The sequence below is a fragment of the Oncorhynchus gorbuscha genome, unplaced genomic scaffold (genome assembly GCF_021184085.1).
Source record: "Oncorhynchus gorbuscha isolate QuinsamMale2020 ecotype Even-year unplaced genomic scaffold, OgorEven_v1.0 Un_scaffold_1245, whole genome shotgun sequence".
NCBI classification, from domain to species: domain Eukaryota; kingdom Metazoa; phylum Chordata; class Actinopteri; order Salmoniformes; family Salmonidae; genus Oncorhynchus; species Oncorhynchus gorbuscha.
The window spans coordinates 60120-72351 of NW_025746078.1; the positions used below are offsets into that span (position 1 = coordinate 60120).

Genomic DNA, 12232 nt, shown 5'->3' on the forward strand with positions numbered 1-12232 from the left:
CTGCTGGGTTTGGGGGGGGGGTTTGGGGGGCTGCTGGGTTTGGGGCTGGGGGGGGGGGATAGGTCTGGGGTTTGGGGCTGGGGGGCTGCTGGGTTTGGGGAGGAGGGGGAGAGACTGCTGGGTTTAGGGGGGCTGGGGGAGGGGGACTGCTGGGTTTGGGGGCTGCTGGGTTTGGGGGGCTGCTGGGTTTGGGGGCTGCTGGGTTTAGGGGGGCTGCTGGGTTTGGGGCTGCTGGGTTTGGGGAGGCTGCTGGGTTTGGGGAGGAGGGAGGAGAGGCTGGGTTTAGGGGGACTGCTGGGTTTGGGGGGCTGCTGGGTTTGGGGAGGCTGCTGGGTTTGGGGAGGAGGGAGGAGAGACTGCTGGGTTTAGGGGGACTGCTGGGTTTAGGGGGCTGCTGGGTTTAGGGGGCTGCTGGGTTTGGGGGCTGCTGGGTTTGGGGGGCTGCTGGGTTTGGGGGGCTGCTGGGTTTGGGGAGGAGGAGGAGGAGAGACTGCTGGGTTTAGGGGGACTGCTGGGTTTGGGGGGCTGCTGGGTTTAGGGGGCTGCTGGGTTTGGGGGAATGGGTTTAGGGGGACTGCTGGAATTTACTGCTGGGTTTACTGCTGGGTTTATTTTTGGGGGGGCTGCTGGGTTTGGGGGGCTGCTGGGTTTGGGGAGGATGGAGGAGAGACACTGCTGGGTTTGGGGGCTGCCTGCTGGGTTTGGGGGCTGCTGGGTTTTGGGGGGCTGCTGGGTTTGGGGGGTCTCTGGGTTTGGGGCTGGGGGGGGCTGCTGGGTTTGGGGAGGAGGGAGGAGAGACTGTCCCCTGCTGGGTTTGGGGGCTGCTGGGTTTGGGGGCTGCTGGGTTTGGGGAGGAGGGAGGGTAGAGACTGCTGGACTTTAGGGGGACTGCTGGGTTTGGGGGCTGCTGGGTTTAGGGGTTTAATAGGACTGCTGTTGGGTTTAGGGGGCTGCTGGGTTTAGACTGCTGGAGTTTAGACGGGGCTTCTGGGTTTAGGGGGCTGCTGGGTTTGGGGGCTGCTGGGTTTGGGGGGCTGCTGGGTTTGGGGAGGCTGCTGGGTTTGGGGAGGAGGGAGCTGGGGTTTGGGGGCTGCTGGGTTTGGGGGGCTGCTGGGTTTGGGGGCTGCTGGGTTTGGGGGGCTGCTGGGTTTGGGGGGTCCTGGTTTGGGGCTGGGGGGGCTGCTGGGTTTGGGGAGGAGGGAGGAGAGACTGCTGGGTTTAGGGGGCTGGGGAGGGGGACTCTGTTTGGGGGCTGCTGGGTTGGGGGGCTGGGAACTGGGTTTGGGGCTGGGGGAGGGGGACTGCTGGGTTTGGGGAGACTGCTGGGTTTGGGGCTGGGGGGGGCACTGGGTTTTGGGCTGGGTGGTGGCTGGGCTCCTGGGTTTGGGGCTGGGGGTACTCCTGGGTTTGGGGCTGGGGGGGGGGGGGGACAGGGGCTGCTGGGTTTGGGGCTGGGGGGATTGGAGATAGATGTATGAATGCTAATGCACACACACACACATGCTGGTACCCAGGACTTCATGAGAACAGGTGTTAGGAGAAGACAGAGAGTCAGCTGGATACTCTCATCACGATTGGATACCTGCTCCTGTAAACAGGCTGAACTCTGTGTGGTGACACACACACACACACACACACACACACACACACACACACACACACACAGACACACACACACACACACACTTCACACACACTGACACACACACACACAGAAGACACAACACAGAGAGACTCTTCACTGTTGACGTTGAGACTGGACAGAGGAACTCTGCCTAGAAGGCCAGCATCCCGGAGTCTCCTCTTCACTGTTGGCACTTAGACTAATGTTTTGCGGGTACTATTTAATGAAGCTGCCAGTTGAGGACTTGTGAGGCGTCTGTTTCTCAAACTAGACACTCTAATGTACTTGTCCTCTTGCTCAGTTGTGCACTGTCGGGGCCTCCCACTCCTCTTTCTATTCTGGTTAGAGCCAGTTTGTGCTGTTCTGTGAAGAGAGAAACACAGCGTTGTACGAGATCTTCAGTTTCTTGGCAATTTCTCACGTGGAATAGCCTTAATTTCTCAGAACAGGAATAGACTGACGAGTTTCAGAAGAAAGTTCTTTGTGGGCCTCCCGTGTGGCAGTGGTTAAGGGCGCTGTACTACAGCGCCAGCTGTGCCACCAGAGACTCTGGGTTCGCGCCCAGGCTCTGTCGTAACCGGCCGCGACCGGGAGGTCCGTGGGGCGACGCACAATTGGCCTAGCGTCGTCCAGGTTAGGGAGGGTTTGGCCGGTAGGGATATCCTTGTCTCATCGCGCACCAGCGACTCCTGTGGCGGACCGGGCGCGGTGAGCGCTAAACCAAGGTTGCCAGGTGTAACTGTGTTTCCTCCGACACGTTGGTGCGGCTGGCTTCCGGGTTGGATGCGCGCTGTGTTAAGAAGCAGTGCGGCTTGGTTGGGTTGTGTATCGGAGGACGCATGACTTTCAACCTTCGTCTCTCCGGAGCCCGTACGGGAGTTGTAGTGATGAGACAAGATAGTAGCTACTACAACGATTGGATACCACAAAATTGGGGAGAAAAAAAGTTCTGTTTCTTGTCAATTTTGAGCCTGTAATCGAACCCACAAAGGCTGATGCTCCAGATACTCAGCAAGTCTCAAGAAGGCCAGTTTCATTGCTTCCCTAACCCCACTAGGGGGCGTGGGACGATCGCCTCCCACCTGGCCAACATCCAGTGAAATTGCAGAGCGCCAAAATAGAAAACAGAAATACTCATTATTATATATGGATAGACTGGATACCTGGAACATCATAATATAATACTGTCTGATAGACTGGATACCTGGAACATTATAATACTGTCTGATAGACTGGATACCTGGAACATTATAATATAATACTGTCTGATAGACTGGATACCTGGAACATTATAATATACATTACATTTACATTTAAGTCATTTAGCAGACGCTCTTATCCAGAGCGACTTACAAATTGGTGCATTCACCTTATGACATCCAGTGGAACAGTCACTTTACAATAGTGCATCTAAATCTTAAAGGGGGGGAATACTTATCCTATCCTAGGTATTCCTTAAAGAGGTGGGGTTTCAGGTGTCTCCGGATAGGTGGTGATTGACTCCTGTCCTGGCGTCGTGAGGGAGTTTGTTCCACCATTGGGGGGCCAGAGCAGCGAACAGTTTTGACTGGGCTGAGCGGGAGCTGTATTCCTCAGTGGTAGGGAGGCTGTCTGCAGGCCAGAGGTGGATGAACAGTGCCCTTGTTTGGGTGTAGGGCCTGATCAGAGCCTGGAGGTACTGAGGTGCCTGTCCCCCTCACAGCTGGATAGGCAAGCACCATGGTCTTGAAGCGGATGCGAGCTTCAACTGGAAGCCAGTGGAGAGAACGGAGGAGCGGGGTGACGGAGAGAACTTGGGAAGGTTGAACACCAGACGGGCTGCGGCGTTCTGGATGAGTTGAAGGGTTTAATGGCACAGGCAGGGAGCCCAGCCAACAGCGAGTTGCAGTAATCCAGACGGGAGATGACAAGTGCCTGGATTAGGACCTGCGCCGCTTCCTGTGTGAGGCAGGGTCGTAATCTGCGGATGTTGTAGAGCATGAACTTACAGGAACGGGCCACCGCCTTGATGTTGGTTGAGAACGACAGGGTGTTGTCCAGGATCACACCAAGGTTCTTAGCGCTCTGGGAGGAGGACACAATGGAGTTGTCAACCGTGATGGCGAGATCATGGAACGGGCAGTCCTTCCCCGGGAGGAAGAGCAGCTCCGTCTTGCCGAGGTTCAGCTTGAGGTGGTGATCCGTCATCCACACTGATATGTCTGCCAGACATGCAGAGATGCGATATCGCCACCTGGTCATCAGAAGGGGGAAAGGAGAAGATTAGTTGTCATCTGCATAGCAATGATAGGAGAGACCATGTGAGGTTATGACAGAGCCAAGTGACTTGGTGTATAGCGAGAATAGGAGAGGGCCTGAGAACAGAGCCCTGGGGGACACCAGTGGTGAGAGCGCGTGGTGAGGAGACAGATTCTGCCACGCAACCTGGTAGGAGCGACCTGTCAGGTAGGACGCAATCCAAGCGTGGGCCGCGCCGGAGATGCCCAACTCGAGAGACTGGAGAGGAGGATCTGATGGTTCACAGTATCGAAGGCAGCCGATAGATCTAGAAGGATGAGAGCAGAGGAGAGAGTTAGCTTTAGCAGTGCGGAGCGCTCCGTGATACAGAGGAGAGCAGTCTCAGTTGAATGACTAGTCTTGAAACCTGACTGATTTGGATCAAGAAGGTCATTCAGAGAGAGATAGCGGGAGAGCTGGCCAAGGACGGCACGTTCAAGAGTTTTGGAGAGAAAAGAAAGAAGGGATACTGGTCTGTAATTGTTGACATCGGAGGGATCGAGTGTAGGTTTTTTCAGAAGGGGTGCAACTCTCGCTCTCTTGAAGACGGAAGGGACGTGGATAGCGGTCAGTGATGAGTTGATGAGCGAGGTGAGGTAAGTTAGAAGGTCTCCGGAAATGGTCTGGAGAAGAGGGAAGGGATAGGGTCAAGCGGGCAGGTTGTTGGGCGGCCGGCCGTCACAAGACGCGAGATTTCATCTGGAGAGAGAGGGGAGAAAGAGGTCAGAGCACAGGGTAGGGCAGTGTGAGCAGAACCAGCGGTGTCGGAACTTATGACTTAGCAAACGAGGATCGGATGTCGTGGAACTTCTTTTCAAAATGGTTGACTGTCGTCTGCAGAGAGGGAGGAGGAACATTCAGGAGGGAGGAGAAGGTGGCAAAGAGCTTCCTAGGGTTAGAGGCAGATGCTTGGAATTTAGCGTGGTAGAAAGTGGCTTTAGCAGCAGAGACAGAGGAGGAAAATGTAGAGAGGAGGGAGTGAAAGGATGCCAGGTCCGCAGGGAGGCAGTTTAATACTCCATTTCCGCTGGCTGCCCGGAGCCCTGTTCTGTGAGCTCGCAATGAGTCATTGAGCCACGGAGCTGGAGGGGAGGACCGAGCCGGCCTGGAGGATAGGGGACATAGAGAGTCAAAGGATGCAGAGAGGGAGGAGAGGAGGGTTGAGGAGGCAGAATCAGGAGATAGGTTGGAGAAGGTTTGAGCGGAGGGAAGTGATGATAGGATGGAAGAGGAGAGAGTAGCGGGGGAGAGAGAGCGAAGGTTGGGACGGCGGATACCATCCGAGTAGGGGCAGTGTGGGAGGTGTTGGATGAGAGCGAGAGGGAAAAGGATACAAGGTAGTGGTCGGAGACTTGGAGGAGTTGCAATGAGGTTAGTGGAAGAACTGCATCTAGTAAAGATGAGGTCTGAGCGTATTGCCTGCCTTGTGAGTAGGGGGGAGGGTGAGAGGGTGAGGTCAAAAGAGGAGAGGAGTGGAAAGAAGGAGGCAGAGAGGAATGAGTCAAAGGTAGACGTGGGGAGGTTAAAGTCGCCCAGAACTGTGAGAGGTGAGCTGTCCTCAGGAAAGGAGCTTTATCAAGGCATCAAGCTCATTGATGAACTCTCCGAGGGAACCTGGAGGGCGATAAATGATAAGGATGTTAAGCTTGAAAGGGCTGGTAACTGTGACAGCATGGAATTCAAAGGAGGCGATAGACAGATGGGTAAGGGGAGAGAGAGAGAATGACCACTTGGGAGAGATGAGGATCCCGGTGCCACCACCCCGCTGACCAGAAGCTCTCGGGGTGTGCGAGAACACGTGGGCGGACGAAGAGAGAGCAGTAGGAGTAGCAGTGTTGTCTGTGGTGATCCATGTTTCCTGGAACAGTGCCAAGAAGTCGAGGGACTGGAGGGAGGCATGGGCTGAGATGAACTCTGCCTTGTTGACCGGATCGGCAATTCCAGAGGCTACCGGAGACCTGGAACTCCACGTGGGTCGTGCGCTGGGACCACCAGATTAGGTGGCCGCGGCCACGCGGTGTGGAGCGTTTGTATGGTCTGTGCAGAGAGGAGAGAACAGGGATAAACAGACACATAGTTAACAGGCTACAGAAGAGGCTACGCTAATGCAAAGGAGATTGGAATGACAAGTGGACTACACGTCTCGAATGTTCAGAAAGTTAAGCTACGTAGCAAGAATCTTATTGACTAAAATGATTAAAATGATACAGTACTGCTGAAGTAGGCTAGCTGGCAGTGGGTGCGTTGTTGACACTACACTAATCAAGTCGTTCCGTTGAGTGTAATAGTTTCTACAGTGCTGCTATTCGGGGGCTAGCTGGCTAGCTAGTAGTGTTGTTTACGTTACGTTGCTTAAAAGAACGACAATAGCTGGCTAGCTAACCTAGAAAATCGCTCTAGACTACACAATTATCTTTGATACAAAGATAGGCTATGTAGCTAGCTATGTAGCTAGCTACGATCAAACAAATCAAACCGTTGTACTGTAATGAAATGAAATGAAAATGTGATACTACCTGTGAATGCGACTGGTTGTTGAGTTCTATTCAGAAGACGTTGGCTAGACTTGGCTAGCTAGCAGAGTCTCCTACGTTAAGGACGACAAATAGCTGGCTAGCTAACCTCGGTAAATTAAGATAATCACTCTAAGACTACACACTACACACTCTAAACCTAAGCAACACAATTATCTTGGAACGAAGATACGAAGACAGCAAAGACAGCTATGTAGCTAGCTAACACTACACTGATCAAGTCGTTCAGTTGAGTGTAATAGTTTTCCCAGTGCAGCTAATCAGTGGACGTTAGCTAGCTGGCTAGTGAAGACTACGTTAGGACGGAGAAATACGATAATTACTGCAATTATCTTTGATACAAAGACGGCTATGTAGCTAGCTGAGAAGAAATTGCTAAGATTAGACAAATCAAACCGTTGTGCTATAATGAAATGTAAAAGTTATAACCTGCGGGGAGCTGATACCTGGAACATTCAAACTGACTGATAGACTGGATACCTGGAACATCATAATACTGTCTGATAGACTGGATACCTGGAACATCATAATACTGTCTGATAGACTGGATACCTGGAACATTATAATATAATACTGTCTGATAGACTGGATACCTGGAACATTATAATACTGTCTGATAGACTGGATACCTGGAACATTATAATATAATACTGTCTGATAGACTGGATACCTGGAACATTATAATACTGTCTGATAGACTGGATACCTGGAACATTATAATACTGTCTGATAGACTGGATACCTGGAACATTATAATATAATACTGTCTGATAGACTGGATACCTGGAACATTATAATACTGTCTGATAGACTGGATACCTGGAACATTATAATATAATACTGTCTGATAGACTGGATACCTGGAACATTATAATATAATACTGTCTGATAGACTGGATACCTGGAACATTATAATATAATACTGTCTGATAGACTGGATACCTGGAACATTATAATACTGTCTGATAGACTGGATACCTGGAACATTATAATACTGTCTGGAGACTGGATACCTGGAACATTATAATATAATACTGTCTGATAGACTGGATACCTGGAACATTATAATATAATACTGTCTGATAGACTGGATACCTGGAACATTATAATACTGTCTGATAGACTGGATACCTGGAACATCATAATATAATACTGTCTGATAGACTGGATACCTGGAACATTATAATATAATACTGTCTGATAGACTGGATACCTGGAACATCATAATACTGTCTGATAGACTGGATACCTGGAACATTATAATACTGTCTGATAGACTGGATACCTGGAACATTATAATACTGTCTGATAGACTGGATACCTGGAACATTATAATATAATACTGTCTGATAGACTGGATACCTGGAACATTATAATACTGTCTGATAGACTGGATACCTGGAACATTATAATATAATACTGTCTGATAGACTGGATACCTGGAACATCATAATATAATACTGTCTGATAGACTGGATACCTGGAACATTATAATATAATACTGTCTGATAGACTGGATACCTGGAACATTATAATATAATACTGTCTGATAGACTGGATACCTGGAACATTATAATATAATACTGTCTGATAGACTGGATACCTGGAACATTATAATATAATACTGTCTGATAGACTGGATACCTGGAACATTATAATATAATACTGTCTGATAGACTGGATACCTGGAACATTATAATATAATACTGTCTGATAGACTGGATACCTGGAACATTATAATATAATACTGTCTGATAGACTGGATACCTGGAACATTAGAATATAATACTGTCTGATAGACTGGATACCTGGAACATTATAATACTGTCTGATAGACTGGATACCTGGAACATTATAATACTGTCTGATAGACTGGATACCTGGAACATTATAATATAATACTGTCTGATAGACTGGATACCTGGAACATTATAATACTGTCTGATAGACTGGATACCTGGAACATTATAATATAATACTGTCTGATAGACTGGATACCTGGAACATTATAATACTGTCTGATAGACTGGATACCTGGAACATTATAATACTGTCTGATAGACTGGATACCTGGAACATTATAATATAATACTGTCTGATAGACTGGATACCTGGAACATTATAATATAATACTGTCATTATAATACTGTCTGATAGACTGGATACCTGGAACATTATAATATAATACTGTCTGATAGACTGGATACCTGGAACATTATAATACTGTCTGATAGACTGGATACCTGGAACATTATAATATAATACTGTCTGGTAGACTGGATACCTGGAACATTATAATATAATACTGTCTGATAGACTGGATACCTGGAACATTATAATATAATACTGTCTGATAGACTGGATACCTGGAACATTATAATATAATACTGTCTGATAGACTGGATACCTGGAACATTATAATACTGTCTGATAGACTGGATACCTGGAACATTATAATATAATACTGTCTGATAGACTGGATACCTGGAACATTATAATATAATACTGTCTGATAGACTGGATACCTGGAACATCATAATATAATACTGTCTGATAGACTGGATACCTGGAACATTATAATATAATACTGTCTGATAGACTGGATACCTGGAACATTATAATACTGTCTGATAGACTGGATACCTGGAACATTATAATATAATACTGTCTGATAGACTGGATACCTGGAACATCATAATACTGTCTGATAGACTGGATACCTGGAACATTATAATACTGTCTGATAGACTGGATACCTGGAACATTATAATATAATACTGTCTGATAGACTGGATACCTGGAACATTATAATATAATACTGTCTGATAGACTGGATACCTGGAACATTATAATATGTCTGAAGACTGGATACCTGGAACATTATAATACTGTCTGATAGACTGGATACCTGGAACATTATAATATAATACTGTCTGATAGACTGGATACCTGGAACATTATAATATAATACTGTCTGATAGACTGGATACCTGGAACATTATAATATAATACTGTCTGATAGACTGGATACCTGGAACATTATAATATAATACTGTCTGATAGACTGGATACCTGGAACATCATAATATAATACTGTCTGATAGACTGGATACCTGGAACATTATAATATAATACTGTCTGATAGACTGGATACCTGGAACATTATAATACTGTCTGATAGACTGGATACCTGGAACATTATAATATAATACTGTCTGATAGACTGGATACCTGGAACATTATAATATAATACTGTCTGATAGACTGGATACCTGGAACATCATAATATAATACTGTCTGATAGACTGGATACCTGGAACATTATAATATAATACTGTCTGATAGACTGGATACCTGGAACATTATAATATAATACTGTCTGATAGACTGGATACCTGGAACATTATAATATAATACTGTCTGATAGACTGGATACCTGGAACATTATAATATAATACTGTCTGATAGACTGGATACCTGGAACATTATAATATAATACTGTCTGATAGACTGGATACCTGGAACATTATAATACTGTCTGATAGACTGGATACCTGGAACATTATAATATAATACTGTCTGATAGACTGGATACCTGGAACATTATAATATAATACTGTCTGATAGACTGGATACCTGGAACATTATAATATAATACTGTCTGATAGACTGGATACCTGGAACATTATAATACTGTCTGATAGACTGGATACCTGGAACATTATAATATAATACTGTCTGATAGACTGGATACCTGGAACATTATAATATAATACTGTCTGATAGACTGGATACCTGGAACATTATAATATAATACTGTCTGATAGACTGGATACCTGGAACATTATAATACTGTCTGATAGACTGGATACCTGGAACATCATAATATAATACTGTCTGATAGACTGGATACCTGGAACATTATAATATAATACTGTCTGATAGACTGGATACCTGGAACATTATAATATAATATAGACTGGATACCTGGAACATTATAATACTGTCTGATAGACTGGATACCTGGAACATTATAATATAATACTGTCTGATAGACTGGATACCTGGAACATTATAATATAATACTGTCTGATAGACTGGATACCTGGAACATTATAATATAATACTGTCTGATAGACTGGATACCTGGAACATTATAATACTGTCTGATAGACTGGATACCTGGAACATTATAATATAATACTGTCTGATAGACTGGATACCTGGATATGGAACATTATAATATAATACTGTCTGATAGACTGGATACCTGGAACATTATAATACTGTCTGATAGACTGGATACCTGGAACATTATAATACTGTCTGGTAGACTGGATACCTGGAACATTATAATATAATACTGTCTGATAGACTGGATACCTGGAACATTATAATATAATACTGTCTGATAGACTGGATACCTGGAACATTATAATATAATACTGTCTGATAGACTGGATACCTGGAACATTATAATATGTCTATAGACTGGATAAAGATGAACATTATAATATAATACTGTCTGATAGATTGGATACCTGGAACATTATAATATAATACTGTCTGATGAGACTGCACCTGGAACATTATAATATAATACTGTCTGATAGACTGGATACCTGGAACATTATAATACTGTCTGATAGACTGGATACCTGGAACATTATAATATAATACTGTCTGATAGACTGGATACCTGGAACATCATAATATAATACTGTCTGATAGACTGGATACCTGGAACATTATAATATAATACTGTCTGATAGACTGGATACCTGAACATTATAATACTTCTGATAGACTGGATACCTGGAACATCATATAACATTATATACTGTCTGATAGACTGGATACCTGGAACATTATAATATAATACTGTCTGATAGACTGGATACCTGGAACATTAATTAATACTGTCTGATAGACTGGATACCTGGAACATTATAATATAATACTGTCTGATAGACTGGATACCTGGAACATTATAATACTGTCTGATAGACTGGATACCTGGAACATTATAATATAATACTGTCTGATAGACTGGATACCTGGAACATTATAATACTGTCTGATAGACTGGATACCTGGAACATCATAATAAATACTGTCTGAAGACGATACCTGGAACATTAATATATACTGTCTGATAGACTGGATACCTGGAACATCATAATATAATACTGTTGATAGACTGGATACCTGGAACATTATAATACTGTCTGATAGACTGGATACCTGGAACATCATAATATAATACTGTCTGATAGACTGGATACCTGAACATATAATACCTGGAGACTGGATACCTGAACATCATAATACTGTCTGGGACTGGATACCTGGAACATTATAATACTGTCTGATAGACTGGATACCTGGAACATCATAATATAATACTGTCTGATAGACTGGATACCTGGAACATTATAATATAATACTGTCTGATAGACTGGATACCTGGAACATTATAATACTGTCTGATAGACTGGATACCTGGAACATTAATATAATACTGTCTGATAGACTGGATACCTGAACATATAATATATACTGTCTGGAAGTGCAACATTATAATACTGTCTGATAGACTGGATACCTGGAACATTATAATATAATACTGTCTGATAGACTGGATACCTGGAACATCATAATATAATACTGTCTGATAGACTGGATACCTGGAACATTATAATACTGTCTGATAGACTGGATACCTGGAACATTATAATACTGTCTGATAGACTGGATACCTGGAACATCATAATACTGTCTGATAGACTGGATACCT

General features: G+C 44.8%; 1 protein-coding gene across 1 annotated transcript in view; it reads left to right on the forward strand.

Moving 5' to 3' along the window:
• LOC124021895 (sister chromatid cohesion protein PDS5 homolog A-like) overlaps window positions 1-12232 on the forward strand; it is a 76708-nt gene that overhangs the window by 19319 nt on the left and 45157 nt on the right. The window contains exon 11 of the mRNA XM_046337029.1: window positions 2128-2141. Within this exon, the coding sequence (XP_046192985.1) occupies window positions 2128-2141 (14 nt within the window). The remainder of the gene's footprint in view (window positions 1-2127; window positions 2142-12232) is intronic.